The following is a 19,414-nucleotide window of genomic DNA, read 5'->3' as shown; positions in this document are numbered from 1 at the left end:
CCATTTAAAGTAAATCAAAATATATATATAAGAAAATATATATAAAAAAACCATTATAAATGTCAGCTCGTCACGCAAAAAATAAGCCCTCAACCAAACAGAGATCACGAAAAAAACAGACACTATAGGTATCGGAAAATCGCGCATTTTTTTTTTTTTAACAAAGTTTGGAATTTTTTTCACCACTTAGATAAAAAAGAGCCTAGACATGTTTTTTTTGTGTCAATGAACTTGTAATGACCTGGAGAATCATGATGGCAGGTTAGTTTTAGCATTTAGTGAACTTAGTAAAAGAGCCAAACAAACAACAAGTGTGGGATTGCACTTTTTTTGCAATTTCACCGCACGTGGAATTTTTTTTTCCCGCTTTCTAGTACACGACATGATAAAACCAATGGTGTTGTTCAAAAGTTCAACTCATCCCGCAAAAAACAAGCCCTCACATGGAGATATTGATGGAAAAAAAAAAAGTTATGGCACTGGGAAGAAGAGAAGTGAAAAACGAAAATGAAAACCGAAAAAAGCTCCAGGGGTTAAGGAGTTAAAATCCTATCAATCAAAGGGTGTGTACTCATTTATGCTGAGCAATGTTTATTATCATGAAAAAAACATATAACATAATTACAGTTTATTTCCGGAATGCCTTCTCTCGTGTCTTACAAGACATGATTTATGCTTAAAAGTTTTCCCACATTCTGAACAGGAGTACGGCTTCTCTTCGCTATGACTTATCTGATGTTTAATAAGAGTCCCTTTATCTGTAAAGCATTTCCCACATTCTGAACATGAATATGGCTTCTCTCCTGTGTGAATTCTCTGATGTCTAACAAGCACTGAATTATCTCTAAAACATTTCCCACATTCTGAACATGAACATGGCTTCTTTCCGGTATGGATGCTCTGATGTCTACTAAGATGCCCTTTATCTGTGAAGGACTTCCCACATAGTGAACATGAATATGGCTTTTCTCCTGTGTGAATTCTCTGATGTTTTATAAGATTCCCTTTTTCTGTAAAGCCTTTCCCACATTCTGAACATGAATACGGCTTCTCTCCTGCATGAATACTCTGATGTTTAATAAGATGCACTTTAAAAGCGAAGGTCTTCCCACATTCTGAACAGGAATATGGCTTTTCTCCTGTGTGAATTTTCTGATGTTTAGCAAGACTCCCTCTATCTACAAAGGATTTCCCACATTCTGAACATGCATACGGCTTCACTCCTGTGTGAGTTCTCTGATGTCTACTAAGACTTGCTTTATCTATAAAGCATTTCCCACATTCCGAACATGAAAATGGCTTCGTTCCTGTGTGAATTCTCCAATGTCTACTAAAACTCGCTTTATCTGAGAAGGCCTTCCCACATTCTAAACATGAAAATGGCTTTTCTCCTGTGTAAATTCTCTCATGTCTGACAAATTGTGATTTATTTGTAAAGCATTTCCCACATTCTAAACATGAAAATGGCTTTTCTCCTGTGTGAATTCTCTCATGTATAACAAATTGTGATTTAGTTATAAAGCATTTCCCACATTCTGAACAGGAGTATGGCTTTTCTCCTTTGTGCTTTCTTTGTGTTAAAAAAACTGAGCTTTTTGCAAGTTGCTTGTCACATTGAAATCTTGTGTTCGATTTGTCATCTGGAGTTGTGGTAATAATGCGAGATTGCTCAGGAGAGGGTTCCTCATTATTAGGAGGATTATAAGAAAGTAAAGTACTGTGAAGTCCAGGAGGTCCATGAAGGGTAATGAGGTTTTCTCCATTACAGTGCTTCTCGATATCTTCTTTTTTACAATTGAGTGATAAACCGTTCTTCTCACATGGATTTTCTGAGGATGAAAGAATGTAAAAAATCTCATCTAATATACAACACAAAAGAGATTTCTAAATATATTTTATGTAGCTTACAATAAAAACGCCAGTGAAAAGACCGGTAATAAGGAAGACAACGACATGCCACTTGACAAACGGTAAGGTTTTTAATATTAGAGTTAGGACTGTCCCAATTCCGGTCACTGTGACGTGGTGGGATAGCTTTTCCATTTTTTTTTTTTATCAAAAAACATGTTAGCTAAGTCCCCTAAATTATTTTCATACACTTATTTACTTCAGGATATTAAATCATTATATTTCTGTCTTTGTTTTTTTTCTGTTCAGTGGCCAGTGTGAACGTGCGCTTACACACTGCATGCTCACCAGTCTATATCCCAGTTCATACCTTTGTTTTTTTTTACATGCCATAATATTAGCACAATGATGAGTAAAGTGAAAAACTCTTATAAACTGTTGACAACGGCACAAGTCAGGGGTGGTTTCGCGGGTTTACCATGACAGAAAGGAGCCAGAAGACTGCAGCGTTTGATTTCTCCTATTCCTGCACTGATTAGAAGCACTTCAACGTCATATTAAACGGTGTAAGTTTCTTGTAGCAGTGCAGGGGTTAATCTGCTCTGTTGAGCGCTCCAGGAGCATTTAGGCTCTCGGCTGTGCACTGTCAGCCCCTCCCTTTCCTATATAATCTGGGGCCTGGCTAGCACTTACTGTCAGACCCTCCCTTTCCTATATAATCTGGGGCCTGGCTAGCACGCCCTGTCAGACCCTCTCCTTTCCTATATAATCTGGGGTCTAACTAGCACTCACTGTCAGAGGATAGCTTATGCTGCATGGCTGGAGGTTGTTGGTGGTTGTTATTGGAGAATGGTGGATTTTTCTGTGACTGTTGCTAGGTTTTCAGTGTGTGATAATTTCCTATCTTCTTCTACTTTGTTCCCCCCCCATCTTCTACTACCTGGTGCATTCCTTTGTTTGTGTGAGTATATTTGTATGTTTGGAATTTGTATGTTTTCGAACTTTTCTCCACCATGACAGATGACCAGCTCTCCATCCTTCTATCAAAATCACAACTCACCACTTGCACTCTTGACCTGCTCCCGTCCCACCTCATCCCTAACCTCGCAAAAGTCTTCATCCCAACCCTAACACAACTCTTCAACCTCTCACTTACAAACGGTGTCTTCCCCTCATCCTTCAAACATGCATCAATCACACCTATCCTCAAAAAACCCTCCCTCGACCCATCCTCTGTGTCCTGCTATCGCCCGATATCCCTTCTCCCTTATGCCTCAAAACTACTGGAACAGCATGTCCATCTTGAACTGTCCTCCCACCTCTCCTCTTGCTCCCTCTTTGACCGGTTATAATCTGGCTTCCGAACACATCACTCAACTGAAACTGCCCTAACTAAAGTGACCAATGACCTACTAATCCCTGTGTGGCCTATTTATAAAAAAAAAAAAAAAAATCAGGTTCCTCGCATCATGTTCTCATTCACTTTATGCAGTTAATAGCCCTCTGTGTCTGTACTGCTACATACTGAGGCAGTTAACTGGTTCATGCAGCTTTACATGAACACCCGATTCTTACACTATGGCCGGTCCGAATAACTAAAGCAATTGTTACCATCCACCTCTCGTGTCTCCCCTTTTCCTCATAGTTTGTAAGCTTGCGAGCAGGGCCCTCACTCCTCCTGGTATCTGTTTTGAACTGTATTTCTGTTATGCTGTAATGTCTATTGTCTGTACAAGTCCCCTCTATAATTTGTAAAGCGCTGCGGAATATGTTGTCGCTATATAAATAAAAATTATTATTATTATTATTACTAAACGCCAAGAGCAAGCGACACTACTCTGTCCTCCTCCTCCTGGACCTGTCTTCTGCCTTCAACACTGTGGACCACTCCCTCCTGTTACAGATTCTCTCATCCTTTGGCATCACAGACTTGGCCCTATCCTGGATCTCATCATATCTAACAGACCGGACATTCAGTGTCTCCCTCTCCCACACCACCTCCTCATCTAGCCCCCTGTCTGTCGGTGTTCCTCAAGGCTCAGTTCTAGGACCCCTACTCTTCTCCATCTACACCTTCGGCCTGGGACAGCTCATAGAATCCCACGGTTTACAATATCTCTACGCTGATGACATGCAGATCTACCTATCTGGACCCGACCTCACTTCCTTACTGACCAGAATCCCACAATGTCTGTCTGATATTTCATCCTTCTTTTCTGCTCGTTTTCTAAAACTGAACATGGACAAAACAGAATTCATCATCCCCCACCTCACTCTACCCCTCCACCCGACCTATCCATCAATGTCAATGGCTGCTCACTTTCCCCGGTCCCACAAGCTCGGTGCCTTGGGGTGATCCTTGAGTCTACCCTCTCTTTCAAGCCACATATCCAAGCCCTTGCCTCCTCTTGCCGATTCCAACTCAAAAACATTTCCCGGATCCGTACAATTCTTGACCATGAAACCACAAAAACACTAGTACATGCCCTTACCATCTCCCGCCTCGACTAATGCAACCTCCTACTCTCTGGCCTCCCCTCTAGCAATCGGGCACCACTCCAATCCCTCCTAAACTCTGCTGCCCGACTAATCCACCTGTCTCCCCGTTACTCCCCAGCCTCCCCTCTCTGCCAGGCCCTTCCCTGGCTTCCTATTGCCCAGAGGCTACAGTTCAAAACACTAACAATGACATACAAAGCCATTCACAGTCTGACTCCTCCATACATCTGTGACATGGTCTCCCGTTACCTACCTACACGCAACCTTCATTTCATGATCTCCTACTCTACTCCTCTCTCATCTCTTCCTCTCACAACCGCATCCAAGACTTCTCCCGTGCTTCCCCTATACTCTGGAACTCTCAACCCCAACACATCAGGCTCTCACCTACCACGGAAACCTTCAAAAGGAACCTGAAGACCCACCTCTTCCGACAAGCCTACAACCTGCAGTGATCCCCAGTCTATTGAACCGCCACATGACCAGCTCTACCCTCACCTAGTGTATCCTCACCTATCCCCTGTAAACTGTGAGCCCTCGCGGGCAGGGTCCTCTCCTCCTGTACTTGTGTGTGCCTTGTTTTACTCATGTTTATTGTACTTGTCTATATTTGCCCCATTCACATGTAAAGCGCCAAGGAATAAATGGCGCTATAAAAATGAATAATAATTTTACGTTACCCTTGTTTGTATTACCTGGTTACTCTTGTTATTGTATTATGGTACACTACTACACCCAGCCAGGGAACAGGGGAGAAGGGTACAGACTGAGGGTGGATTCTGGAGCCAAGGCTAGGTACATGGCCCTGTCATCTTCACCATCAGAAGTAATCCGGGGAACAGGGCGAGCTAGGACGCCCCCTATGGTTAGGGACAGGGAAGGAGACCCTGGTCCCGGGACACTCGATAACAGAGTTGTGACAGGTGGCATAGATTAGACAGCAGAGACAGTTCTTAAAGGAACCAGTCATTTACCCCTTTAATGTACCATCATATCCATTCACTCTCGTAGCAAGCTTCCGATAATGCCCTTAATGTAGAAAAGTGTCCATGCAATTAAAAATGGAATTTTAACATTTCAGTACCATATACAAATGAGATCGACTAGTCACAAAGGTGGCCCTATATCCAGGAGCAGTAAAGCTGTAATCATGTCTTCAGTTTACCTAAGGGCAGGATAGGAAACCTTAGAAGCCTGCAATAGCACTGAAGGCACATTAACTCCTTCAGGATCAAGCCACTTTGTTCATTATGTAAGTTAATGGCCAAGACTCATTTTACAATTCTGACCACTATCACTTTATGTGGGAGCTTCAGCGCTGAGCCCGCTTGTTATCTGGCACGTCTGCTGATTTCATCAGCTGACATGTACCCGTAACAGCGGCCAGTGGAATTGTGATCCACCCGCGGCTGTTAACATATTATTATTATTATTATTATTTATTATTATAGCGCCATTTATTCCATGGCGCTTTACATGTGAGGAGGGGTATACATAATAAAACAAGTACAATAATCTTGAAAAATACAAGTCACAACTGGTACAGGAGGAGAGAGGACCCTGCCCGCGAGGGCTCACAATCTACAAGGGATGGGTGAGGATACAGTAGGTGAGGGTAGAGCTGGCCGTGCAGCGGTTTGGTCAATCGGTGGTTACTGCAGGTTGTAGGCTTGTCGGAAGAGGTGGGTCTTCAGGTTCTTTTTGAAGGTTTCGATGGTAGGCGAGAGTCTGATATGTTGTGGTAGAGCATTCCAGAGTAGGGGGGATGCACGAGAGAAATCTTGTATGCGATTGTGGGAAGAGGAGATAATAGGGGAGTAGAGAAGGAGATCTTGTGAGGATCGGAGGTTGCGTGCAGGAAAGTACCGGGAGACGAGGTCACAGATGTATGGAGGAGACAGGTTGTGGATGGCTTTATATGTCATGGTTAGGCTTTTGTACTGGAGTCTCTGGGTGATGGGGAGCCAGTGCAGGGATTGACAGAGGGGAGAGGCCGGGGAATAGCGGGGGGACAGGTGGATTAGTCGGGCAGCAGAGTTTAGAATAGATTGGAGGGGTGCAAGAGTGTTAGAGGGGAGGCCACAGAGCAGGAGGTTACAGTAGTCAAGGCGGGAGATGATGAGGGCATGGACTAGGGTTTTTGCAGATTCTTGGTTTAGGAATGTGCGGATCCGTGAAATATTTTTGAGTTGGAGGCGGCAGGAAGTGGAAAGGGTTTGGATATGTGGTTTAAAGGAGAGATCAGTGTCAAGGATTACCCCAAGACAGCGGGCTTGTGGGACTGGGGAGAGTGGGCAGCCGTTTACTGTAATGGATAGGTTCGTTGGGGAGATCGCGTGAGATGGGGGAAAGATGATGAATTCTGTTTTGTCCATGTTAAGTTTTAGAAATCTAGTGGAGAAGAAGGATGAAATAGCGGACAGACATTGAGGGATTCTGGTTAGTAGGGAGGTGATATCTGGTCCAGAGATGTAGATCTGTGTGTCGTCAGCATAGAGATGATACTGAAAGCCGTGAGATTCTATGAGCTGTCCCAGGCCAAAGGTGTAGATGGAGAAGAGCAGGGGTCCTAGAACTGAACCTTGCGGGACTCCGACAGATAGGGGGCGAGGTGAGGAGGTGGTGTGTGAGTGGGAGACGCTGAATGTACGGTCAGTTAGGTATGATGAGATCCAGGATAGGGCCAATTCTGTGATGCCAAGGGATGAGAGGGTCTGCAGCAGCAGGGAATGGTCCACTGTGTCAAAGGCAGAGGACAGGTCCAGGAGGAGGAGGACAGAGTAGTGTCGCTTGCTCTTGGCGGTTAATAGGTCATTGGTGACCTTAGTTAGGGCAGTTTCAGTGGAGTGGTGTGACCGGAAGCCTGATTGAAAGCGGTCGAAGAAGGAGCAGGAAGATAGATGGGAGGACAGTTCAATATGGACATGTTGTTCCAGTAGTTTTGAGGCAAAGGGGAGAAGCGATATAGGGCGATAGCTAGATACAGAGGATGGGTCAAGAGAGGGCTTTTTGAGGATAGGTGTGATTGTGGCATGTTTAAAGCTTGAGGGGAAAATGCCAGTTGTTAGTGATAGGTTAAAGAGATGGGTTAGGGTTGGGATGAAGACTGTGGTGAGGTTTGGGATGAAGTGGGATGGGAGTGGGTCAAGTGCACAGGTGGTGAGATGCGATCTTGAGAGTAGAGTGGAGAGTCCGTCTTCTGTAATGGTGGAGAAGTTGGTTTTGGAGGTGGAGGGCTGGGTAGTTGGGAGGAAGGGTTCTGGGGGTTGTTTACTAAAATTGTCTCTGATGTTCTCAATTTTCTGCTTGAAAAATGAGGCGAAGTCTTCAGCTGAGATGAGTGGGGAGGGAGGAGGTGCTGGGGGACGGAGGAGAGAGTTGAAGGTGTTGAATAACTGTTTGGGGTTGTGAGACAGGGAGGATATGAGAGATGAGAAGTAGGTTTGTTTTGCTGTGGCGAGCATGGTTTTGAAAGCAGTGAGGGACTGTTTGAATGCGATGAAGTGCTCGATGGAGTGGGATCTTTTCCATCTGCGCTCAGCAGCTCTGGAAGCTCGCCTCAGTTCTTTTGTCATGCTGGTGTGCCAGGGTTGTCTGTTGATTTTGCGAGCTTTGGTATGTGTGAGAGGGGCAAGAGATTCCAAAGCTGCAGCTATTGTGGTGTTATATAGAGTGGCAGCATCATCCGCATTGTGTAGGGAGCTTATGTCTGTGAGAGGGAGGAGGGATTCAGAGAGTGAGTGAAGATCAAGGTGTTTAAGATTTCTGCGAGGGTGTGAGAGTTTGTGGGGTGGGGGTTGTAGACAAGGAGTGGAAAGGGAAGAGAATGTAAGTAGGTTGTGGTCAGAAAGAGGAAGAGGTGAGTTTGAGAGGTTAGATAGGGAGCAGAGGCGAGTGAGAATGAGGTCCAGTGTGTGACCATCTTTGTGGGTGGCTGTAGAAGACCATTGAGTGAGGCCAAAGGAGGAAGTGAGAGATAGAAGTTTAGTGGCAGCTGAGAGGGAAGTGTCAATGGGGATGTTGAAGTCGCCCATGATGATAGTGGGGATGTCAGCGGCGAGGAAGTGGAGTAGCCAGGTGGTGAAGTGGTCGAAGAAGGTGGTGGCTGGCCCTGGGGGACGGTAGATGACAGCCAGTTGGAGGTTGGAGGGGGAGTAGATGCGCACAGAGTGCACCTCAAAGGAAGGGAGGATAACAGAGGGTGGCAGTGGGATTGGGGTGAAGGAGCAGTTATCTGACAGGAGAAAACCAACTCCTCCGCCATGCTTGCTGCTGGGGCGGGGTGTGTGAGAAAGGTGGAAGCCACCGTAAGAGAGTGCCGCAGGGGAGGCTGTGTCAGAAGGGGTGAGCCAGGTTTCAGTGATGCCGAGGAAGGAGAGTTTGTTATTGATAAAGAGGTCATGGATAAATGGAAGTTTATTGCAGACAGAGCGTGCGTTCCATAGTGCTCCAGATAGGGAAATTGGGGGAGTGGGGGCTGGATGAATGGGTATGAGGTTACTGTGGTTGCGAGGACGTGTAGAGGATCGTGGCAGGGGATTAGAAATGAGTGTGGGGATGTGATGAGGAGGGCCAGGATTTGGGGATATGTCGCCAGCAATGAGGAGCAGCAGACAGAGCGTTAGAAGGTGTGAGCTGGATAGGTCATGATGTGGCCGTGTGTGCCTGGCGAGAAAGGATTGTATGTGGAGGAATAGTTCTGTGGAGGAGGTGAGATGACTGGGGAGGATGGAGGGAGAAATGACTAGTTCTTTACTGGGTGGAGGGACTACAGGAGTTAGGAAGAAATAAAGTAGTATGGGGGTGAATGTGAAAAGAAACCGAAACATTATAGTGGTTTTCTATTCCTTTACCTTCCAGTCAATTCCAGTCCAATTCTAGTCTAATTCATAGCAATTAAAAAACTGCAATTTAAAAATGCAATTTCTAAGATGGTCAGACACGTCTGGTCAGACTCATGGCTATGAATTTATGGGCACCTAAGGGCTCACAGCTGAGAGGGAGGATGTGGGCGTGTGTGTCTAGAGCACATGTTCACAGTTAAGCCAGGTCATAAAGAGGGGGTGGGGTAGATGGCCACTCAGGTATGCAAGCAAGAAGCAAGGGAAGTGAAATACGAATGGATAGAAAACAATGGGTAAGCAAAGCATACCAGGTGGGAATTATATGCAGTTCACATAAACACACATTGCAGGAAAGGCAGAGTAGATGGACAGCAGCATACCAGGTGGGAATTATATGCAGTTCACATAAACACACATTGCAGGAAAGGCAGAGTAGATGGACAGCAGCATACCAGGTGGGAATTATATGCAGTTCACATAAACACACATTGCAGGAAAGGCAGAGTAGATGGACAGCAGCATACCAGGTGGGAATTATATGCAGTTCACATAAACACACATTGCAGGAAAGGCAGAGTAGATGGACAGCAGCATACCAGGTGGGAATTATATGCAGTTCACATAAACACACATTGCAGGAAAGGCAGAGTAGATGGACAGCAGCATACCAGGTGGGAATTATATGCAGTTCACATAAACACACATTGCAGGAAAGGCAGAGTAGATGGACAGCAGCATACCAGGTGGGAATTATATGCAGTTCACATAAACACATATTGCAGGAAAGGCAGAGTAGATGGACAGCAGCATACCAGGTGGGAATTATATGCAGTTCACATAAACACACATTGCAGGAAAGGCAGAGTAGATGGACAGCAGCATACCAGGTGGGAATTATATGCAGTTCACATAAACACACATTGCAGGAAAGGCAGAGTAGATGGACAGCAGCATACCTGTGGGTAGACAAAACAGCTTGATTAGAGGATACAGGTGGTGATGAGGATGATGAAAGTACAGCAGTGATGAATGCTCAAATGCCCCATGGAATTCTAGTCTAATTCATAGCAATTAAAAAACTGCAATTTAAAAATGCAATTTCTAAGATGGTCAGACACGTCTGGTCAGACTCATGGCTATGAATTTATGGGCACCGATATTAAATGCCGTTATCAATCTGACAACATGCTTCCACTAGAAGCACGTCAAAAACCCCGCCGATCGGTTGGCATGACAACCTGGGATCTGCAGGGGACCCCTGTTGTTGTTAATATCAAATTACAATGAGCGCCTTCCTGTGGACGGCCCTCACAGCAGATGAGCATTTCTGCTACACAGAGCAGGGTTTCAGCCCTGCTACATGTAGCAGTCAATCAGATGATCACAGCTTCTAGTCTCCCATGGAGACTACTGAAGTTAGTGAAAAGCAAAAAGAAAATTATAAAATATAAAAGTTCAAATCACCACCATTTAAAATAAATCAAAAATATATATATATATAAAAAAAATACACATTTATCGCCGCGTTCAGAATCATAATGTAAAAATAATCTGATTGGTAAACGGCGTGACGTTAAAAAAATCTAAATGCCAGAATTACGCTTTTTGGTTGCTGCAACATTGCAATAAAATGGCAGACGCGGTACTGATTAAGGTACGCGTCTCTGACTGGGGAGCACACAGAGAGCTGCACGAAAAGAATGTCTGTGCCAGTTCCCCCCTAGCATCACTCCCCCTTAGTGATGCACTAATTGGAAGACCCCCAGCCGGCCAGTGGGCACTAGAGGGGAGGGGTCCTACGGCCACTCCTACAGGGGTTAAATCCAGGTGTCCGGCCAGGAACTTTCTCTTTCACTCTCGGCAGGACACCTGGAACCTTTTGTCTGTGCCCCTGCAGTGATGTCGGACCCCCTGGTTGCGGCCCTGTTGAGGGGAGCGGCACAGAAAGGTGAGCACTGGCTTCAGGCCATTTTTACCGGGGTCAGGGCTCAGCTTTCTGTCCCCTCTCCTCCCCCCTGCTCACAATCCCCTCACCTGGTGGTCCGGCTAGAGTCGTCTCCCCTGGGCCCTCAGGTCGCTCCATGTCCGGCTCTCCTCAGCCGCGGATCGGCACGCCGGCTACGGGTCGTTCTGCGATGGGTGCCGGGGGTACGGAGGGTGGAGCTGCCTGGATACCTGCGCCTGCGCCCCCCTCTGGTCCGCAGCTGTCCGGGGCCCGACCAGCGTCGGGCGGGCATAGGCGGCGGAGTAGGGCCGGGCGACGCACCCGCCGTAGAAATGTTTGCAGTCCCCTGTCAGAGGGGGCGGCGGGTCGCGCCGTTCCGCCCGCGGCACCGCCACTTTCCCCGCCTGCAGCTCCGGCTGCAGGCGGTGTGTCGGCGTGCAGCGCCGGGCGGTTAGAGCCCTCGCCCCAATCCCCGGTCGCACCGTTCTGCCCGCGGCGCCGCCACTTTCCCCTCCTGCAGCTCCGGGGGCAGCAGCGGGGGTGTGCAGCGCCGGGCGGTTAGAGGTATCGCCCCAACCCCCGGCCGCTCCAGGGCCGCTGCGGGCGATACAGGGGGAAAGGCGGTCCGCCCGCTTACTCCGCGCCCCAGAGCGGCTCCAGGTCGGGGAGGGGGCGGCCTCACCGCCTCGCAGCTGCCGGCATCTTCCGGCTCTCTCCTCGGGCTTAGTCCGGCACCGGGGAAAAGCTCCACCCACCAACTTCCTGTCTCCGCCCACCCACTTCCGGTCATCGGATCCCAGCGAGGAGAACAGCGCTAGCCAGTCCTCCATTACCTTCCCTGATGGCACATGTACGCTGCCCGCAGGCGGTAACCTGGAGTCTGGTTTTAACCCCTCACGTTCCCCAGAGCGCGCTGTTCGGTCGAACTCGACCGAACAGCGTTCTGATTTGTCACCGGGCGTGACCTCTAGCCTACCCCCGGCAGGCGCAGCACTGATGCCTGCACGGGGGTATCAGGGGTCAGGCCAGAGAGGTCATAGGGCGGCTGAAGAGCGCGTTGTTCGGTCCCTTAGGACCGAGCAAGGCGCTCAACAGCCGCAAAGCGGGAATCACGGCGACATCTCAGTAAACGCACCAAGCACAGACACATTCTCACCTCCCCCCACTGCCCAAAACCTTAATAAAAATCTTCCGTTAACCACCGCCCCGTCAAATCCCAGCAATAGGGAAGAATACAGTTACCTCCTTACGCCCCCCCCCCCCTTCTAATTAGCACTGCAGGACCATCTACGGCCAATAATCCCCCTCTGTCTACTCATAGAATCCCCCCCATTACACCGCATTATAACGGCGGACGAAGGCGTAGACGCCGCACGTCCTCCCAATCTTCCTCCGATAACTCCCTTCGCCGTTCCCGCTACTCCTCTAAACGCCACTACCGTCGCAGACGCAGCTCCCATAGGAGCCGCCGCAGATCCCGGCCACAGGATGGCTGTCATCAGCAACATCCGAGGGGTCCGATGTATCGCTAAGTCCGGATAGGAGTCATCATGCACGCGGCAAGTCCTCTAAATCACGGTCACCCTCTAGGGCTATCAGCCGGGGAGAACAATCCCCCGCGGCTTCCAGCCACAACAACCACCACGCAGTCACGGAAGACAGAGCCATCAATCCACCACCACGTGGTAGTAATCGGGCTCCAACGCACGATAATCAGTGCATCGGCCAATCCCTCGCTGTAGCGGGAGCCAGAGTTTCCCCGTCCTGCGACATCCCCCCGTCAACATCTGCGGGGGTTCCTCCAGGATCGGTGTACACTCGTCCAGAGTCACACAGCGCTGAGTGTTCCAAGGATAGCGAGGAAACGTTACGCTACGGGGTTAATGTAAAGGAAATGGAGCTAACTTCAGCGTTAAAGGAGATAATCCTACAATTAACTCATGCAAGGGGAAATGTGGTGAACAATTCAACACCACAGTCCACTAATCTACACAAAGACGCCTTCTGCTGCGGGATCAACCCGCTAGGCGCTCATATAGACCAGGAAACGAGACAGAAAATCTGGGACAACGATTATATTGATATTTGGTCGCTGTTATCAACGGACCAACAAACGGTTGATAGAGCTAACGAAAGGGGTTTCGATAGAGGGAGATCAAAAATCGGGTTAACCATGAATAATTGGCTCCAGGCCTTCGCAGTATTAGTCCACAACTGCAGGTCAGAACTCAGTGGTCGTGCGAAAACCCGGGGCCTGCTGGCTATATAACGAGGGAAACTGCCGTTTCCACAATTTATGCAAATTCAGACATGACTGTTCCGCTTGCGGGGGGGGACACCCAGCGTCAAGGTGCATTTGTCAGGCATACAAAGGGCCTACAAGGCAGAACCCCAGTGAGCGCAACTGCGATGGCCCCCTGGCTAAATCTCTACCCCAATAAGGAAGCGGCTCAGCAGTTGCAGGCAGGATTCTCTGACGGGTTCTTTCTTCCCTTTAGGTTAACAAGAACGCCAACCCTATCTGATAACCTAAAATCGGCTCGCGAATCCCCCAAAATCTTAGACAAAAAATCATCAAGGAGGTGGAAATGGGTAGGGTAGCAGCCCCCCTTTAAGTCGCTCCCCTTCAAAAACATTAAAATATCTACATTAGGCATCATACCAAAAAAGGAACCCGGTAAATACCGCCTAATCGATCATTTATCTCACCCAAAGGGCGATTCGGTTAACAACGCAATTTTCCCAGAAGAAGCTTCCGTCTCATACGCGTCGTTCGATAAAGCGGTAGAATTAGTACGGGCAGCCGGACCCGGCGCCCTACTAGCCAAATCCGAAATAGAATCGGCATTCCGTTTACTAACCGTGCACCCCGAATGTTTCCACTTTCTGGGCTGCAAAGTGGACCAATACTATTACTTCGACATGTGCCTCCCAATGGGATGTTCCATCTCATGTCACTATTTCGAGCTATTCAGCACGTAGTTCGGTACGAAACGGGCAGTAAATCCCTTATTCACTACCTCGACGATTTCCTGTTTGTCGGCCCCAGAAATCCTAAACTCTGCACCAATCTACTAGAAAAATTCAAATCTATCTCACTGAAATTCGGCGTGCCCTTGTCACCGGAGAAAACGGAGGGACCATGTAATGTATTGCCCTTTCTGGGCATTGAAATAGATACCAAGATGATGGTTTTCTGATTACCAGAGGATAAAATACAAAAAACCCTGCAAAGGTTGAAAAGCTTCCTCGAAGTTAACAAGGTAACCCTACAGCAAATGCAGGCGTTATTGGGTCTACTGACATTCGCCTGCCGGGTAATGCCGGTCGGCAGAGCATTCTCGCGCAGAATATCGCTGGCAACAAAAGGTGCTTCTCAGCCCGGCCATAGATCTGCTGGTATGGCAGACGTTCCTACAATCGTACAACGGTCACACGTGCGTCATGGCTAGAGAGATCGCATGTGAGGAATTAGGGCTGACAATAGGGTGGAACAAAAAAGAGGGTTTCGCAGCAATCTATAAAAACCAATGGTGCAAATCTGGTTGGCCAGAGAAATGGACGACAACAATGTGGGGGCAAGACCCGGCCCTATGGGAATTGTTTGTGGTTGTAGCAGCGTTGGAGATATGGGCCGATCAGTTGAGGAACATGAACATTCGTTTCCAAACTAAAAATGTGAAAACAGCGAAGAGTTTAAATCACATGTCTTCTTCATCCTTGCCCATACTTGCTCTTTTGCGACGGCTTGCGCTGTTATGCCTTGAAAACAATATTTGGTGTAGAGCCACCGTGGTGGCGGAGGTTGACGAGAATATCATTAACCATTGTTATTTTCCAATTGGCAGGCTTTCAGAATCCAGCAGCCCAACGCGCAACCCCCGGGGTATTCGGTGTCCACAGTCCCTGTGGGACACAGTGGCCAATCATTGATGCCCTTAATCCGGGCCTCCGTTTCGCCAGCTACCTGGCACGTGTATGGTAAGGCTTGGGAGGAGTGGTGCTCACTAATTCGGGGTAGGCCAGTCGATAAATGCGACCGAGCACGAAGCGCGGTGACAACCGATTTCTTATTACGGATGAGGGAAAGTGGGGCGTCGGGCACCTCGGCACAACGGTAATTATCGGGGCTAGCATTTTTCTTTCAATTATTGGGTTGGGTACACGTAACTATGTCCATTTGCATAAGACAAGCCATAAAAGGTTTGGAAAAGGCTTCAGCCAAGCCAAGAATGTCGCCGCCCATTTCTCTGAGACTATTGCAGGACCTGATTGCGATATCCCCGTCGGTCTGCTTATCGCAATATGAGGCGGCCCTCATATCAGCAACTTTTGCGACCGTCTTTTTCGGAGCGCTGCGTATCAGCGAATTGCTACCGCGGTCAAAAAACGCGTCGGAAGGAGGCCTAATTAATGAGGACATAGTTATATGCAGTGACGCCCTGCGCATCAGGGTTAGAAAATCCAAATGCGATCCCACTGGTAGGGGCACATGGGTACTGGTTAACTCCACAGATGGCCCAGCTTGCCCGCTAAAAATGGTTAGAAGATACGCCGGGATAAGACACGCTGGTAGATTTTTCTTCACTCATACAGACGGGTCCCCTCTGACCAAGTACCAATTCCAGGCGATGTTCAAGCTATGCTTGGAAAAAACCGGCGCAAATCCAAAAGAGTACGGAACACATTCGTTCCGCATAGGGGCAGCCACAGAAGCAGCCAGGGCAGGAGTGTCAGAGGCTGAGGTGCAGAGAATGGGTCGTTGGAAGTCAGCATGCTTCGCCAGATACATAAGACCCGACTTGCTTAATTAACATGTGTTGTCTCTTTCAGGGGTTGATGTTTGGGTTGTAGGAGATTCCTACGTTTACTGGGCCGAAAAGAGGGCCAAACTGCGGCCAGGAGGAACAAATCTTTACCTCCCGGGCATAAAAGTTAAATGGAGGGGTGTCAGAGGCCTCCAGTGGAAACAGGTGTTCAAGGAGATGGTTGGCATAGCAAGGATGGCGGAACACCCGGTAATAATGGTGGTACACGCGGGTGGCAATGACCTGGGCAAACAAAAGGTGGCCGAATTGTACAAATGGGTGACAACTGATATGGAAAGGTTCAGCTGTCTATTCAGGAACATGATACTGGTGTGGTCGGATATAACACCACGGGCCGTTTGGCGAGGAGTAAGAGATAAAAAAGCCATGGAGCGGACAAGAAGGAAATTCAACGCGCGGATTGGAAAATATGTGAGAGGAAGAGGCGGTATCGTGATCCGTCACCACCCGCTACAAGGGGATAACACGCCACAATTAAGACCGGACGGAGTTCACCTAACGGACATTGGCCTCGATATTTTTCTGTCTGGTTTACAGGATGGGGTTGAACAGGCCCTAACATCGAGGGGTGGGGTCGGAGTCCCGCGTAGTTAATACACGGGATCCTCCGTGGCGGAAAAAGCGGAGGAGGGCAAAGGTCGTAACCGCTCGTTGGGCCAATTACCCTGTCGATCACTGACAGGAGCTCGGCGCGAGCCGCTCGTTACGATATGTAATTGCCCTTTCTCCGATTATTTAATTAATAAACTGTGACCGACCTGTTCAACCCACCTAGGACTGTGTGTGTTTCATTACGGGATTGATGGGAGGGGGGAAGGCACTGGTTACGACACCCAGGTCTCCACAGTCTGGCAGACGCGGTACTGATTAAGGTACGCGTCTCTGACTGGGGAGCACACAGAGAGCTGCACGAAAAGAATGTCTGTGCCAGTTCCCCCCTAGCATCACTCCCCCCTTAGTGATGCACTAATTGGAAGACCCCCAGCCGGCCAGTGGGCACTAGAGGGGAGGGGTCCTACGGCCACTCCTACAGGGGTTAAATCCAGGTGTCCGGCCAGGAACTTTCTCTTTCACTCTCGGCAGGACACCTGGAAGCTTTTGTCCCACCCACCCTCCCTTTTAAAGGCTAATGATTAAACTAACCCCCAGGAGAATGTAAATGTGTGAATTATGTTATAAGATTTAAAAAAAAAAAAAAAAAAAATTTTTTATTACGTATGGTGTTATAACTAACCCTGGTAACCTTTATTAAGTCACAGCGGAAAAAGCGGAGGAGGGCAAAGGTCGTAACCGCTCGTTGGGCCAATTCCCCTGTCGATCACTGACAGGAGCTCGGCCCGAGCCGCTCGTTACGATATGTAATTGCCCTTTCTCCGATTATTTAATTAATAAACTGTGACCGACCTGTTCAACCCACCTAGGACTGTGTGTGTTTCATTACGGGATTGATGGGAGGGGGGAAGGCACTGGTTACGACACCCAGGTCTCCACAGTCTGCAATAACAGGCGATATAAAGATCGTATCTACCCTCACCTAGTCCAATATATATATATATATATATAGTTTTTTTTTTTTTTTTTGCAAACTTTGGATTTTTTTCACCACTTTAAAAAAAAAAGAAAAAGAACCTAGACATGTTTGGTGTCTGGGAACTCATAATAACCTGGAGAATCATAGTGGCGGGGCAGTTTTAGCATTTCGGAGCATGGTAAAAAAAAAATCCAAAAAGCAATCGGTGAATTGCACTTTTTTTGAAATTTCAACGCACTTTGTATTTTTTTCCATTTTCCAGTACACAATATGGAAAAAAAAAAAGATGTAGTTCAAAAGTAAAATTCCTCTTGCAAATAAGTCCTCACATGGACATATTGACCAAAAAAAAAAAAAAAAAAATGTATGTATGGCTCTGGGAGGACAAGGAACAAAAAACAGAAATGCAAAAACTAAAAACTCCAAGGTCTTGAAGGGGTTACAAATGAATCCCCCCCTCATGTTGTTTTGGCCCCAAATTTTTTCATTTTCACAAAGGAAAAGGGTAAAAATGATCACATAATTTGTTACAGTTTCTGCTGAACGTGGCAATACCCCTTATGTGGCTGTACAGTACTGCTTAGCCACAAGGTCAGACTCGGGAGGGAAGAAGCGCTATTTGAGACTTGGAGAGCAAATTTTCGTAGAATAGTTTGTGGACTCCATATACAGAGCCCCTAAGTGGCAGAAGAAGAGAATCCACCTCAATTGACCCCATTTTGAAAATTACACCACTCTGAGAATTTATCTACAGGTGTGGTGACGATTTTGACTCCATGTGTGTTTTCCAGAGACAAGCAGCAATGGATGTTGCTAAATGAAAGTATGCCATTGTAGTGTCCCGTACATTGTAGTGCCCAGTATCTTGTAGTGCCCAGTACATTGTGGTGCCCAGTACATTGTAGTGCCCAGTACATTGTGGTGCCCAGTACATTGTGGTGCCCCATACACTGTGGTGTCCCGTACATTATAGTGCCTGTATATTGTAGTGCACAGTACATTGTGGTGCCCGTACATTGTAGCGCCCAGTACATTGTAGTGCCCAGTACATTGTGGTGCCCAGTACACTGTAGTGCCCCATACACTGTAGTGCCCCGTACATTATAGTGCCTGTACATTGTAGTGCCCAGTATGTTGTGCTGCTCAGTAATTCTGAAGATTTGAACCGTAAATTAAGTGGGCTCTCCTCGCTACACTAATGCCAAACATGTGGATACTAACTGTGGTTTAGGCACACTGGGGTTCAGGAGGAGGGGTATTTGGAAGCGCAGATTTTGCTGGATTTCTGTTGGTGGGAGCCACATCACTTTTCCAGAGCCTTTGTGCTACCAGTAATGTGGACACCCCCACTATTTCTTTTAACAAATGAGGAATCTGAGTGGGGACTTGTTTTTTTGTGGGTTGAGTAGAAGCTTTTATTAGTGGCATTTTGGGGTAAAGAACTTTTTGGATAGCATTTACCCTGCGAGGCTCTACGCTGAGCACTTACATCGGGGTTTCCAACTAAATCTAAAAAAATATGTGATTCAGATGACACCCCGAGAGATCCATTCACTATAATGAGGCAGCAGAGTTACTGCGGACTCTGTTCAGTGGTGCCCTTCTAATCAGTGGTGCAAACACTGGTTGACCGTGCATTTATACAAGCCTAAAAAGAGAGACATCGGTGGGACAGACATAGGACAGACCAGGGCTGTGGAGTCAGTAGGCTAAATCTCCGACTCCAACTCTGACTCCTCAATTTCCATGACACCGACTCTGAGACTCCGACTCCCTCATATATGGCTCATGTTTAAGTGACAAATTTACTGTGGTAAAATGGTAACATCAGGCTTTTAATCATTATTATGATACCATAATCAAGCCATTTAGATAGAACATAAAAATATATTTATTGGAATACAACTTTAGAACAAAA

At 47.5% G+C, this 19,414-nt stretch overlaps 1 protein-coding gene across 1 annotated transcript in view; it reads right to left on the bottom strand.

Annotated features, from left to right (window-relative positions):
• Positions 1-574: 574 nt before the first annotated feature.
• The window catches only part of LOC138658395 (oocyte zinc finger protein XlCOF22-like), a 45,908-nt gene continuing 27,068 nt past the window's right edge, over positions 575-19,414 (bottom strand). The window contains exon 7 of the mRNA XM_069745838.1: positions 575-1,829. Coding sequence (XP_069601939.1) covers positions 622-1,829 — 1,208 coding nt within the window. The 3' untranslated portion in view covers positions 575-621. The remainder of the gene's footprint in view (positions 1,830-19,414) is intronic.

Source organism: Ranitomeya imitator, chromosome 1, assembly GCF_032444005.1.
Source record: "Ranitomeya imitator isolate aRanImi1 chromosome 1, aRanImi1.pri, whole genome shotgun sequence".
NCBI classification, from domain to species: domain Eukaryota; kingdom Metazoa; phylum Chordata; class Amphibia; order Anura; family Dendrobatidae; genus Ranitomeya; species Ranitomeya imitator.
Note: the sequence above shows the minus strand (reverse complement) of the source record. Positions and strands in the feature narration are given on the sequence as shown.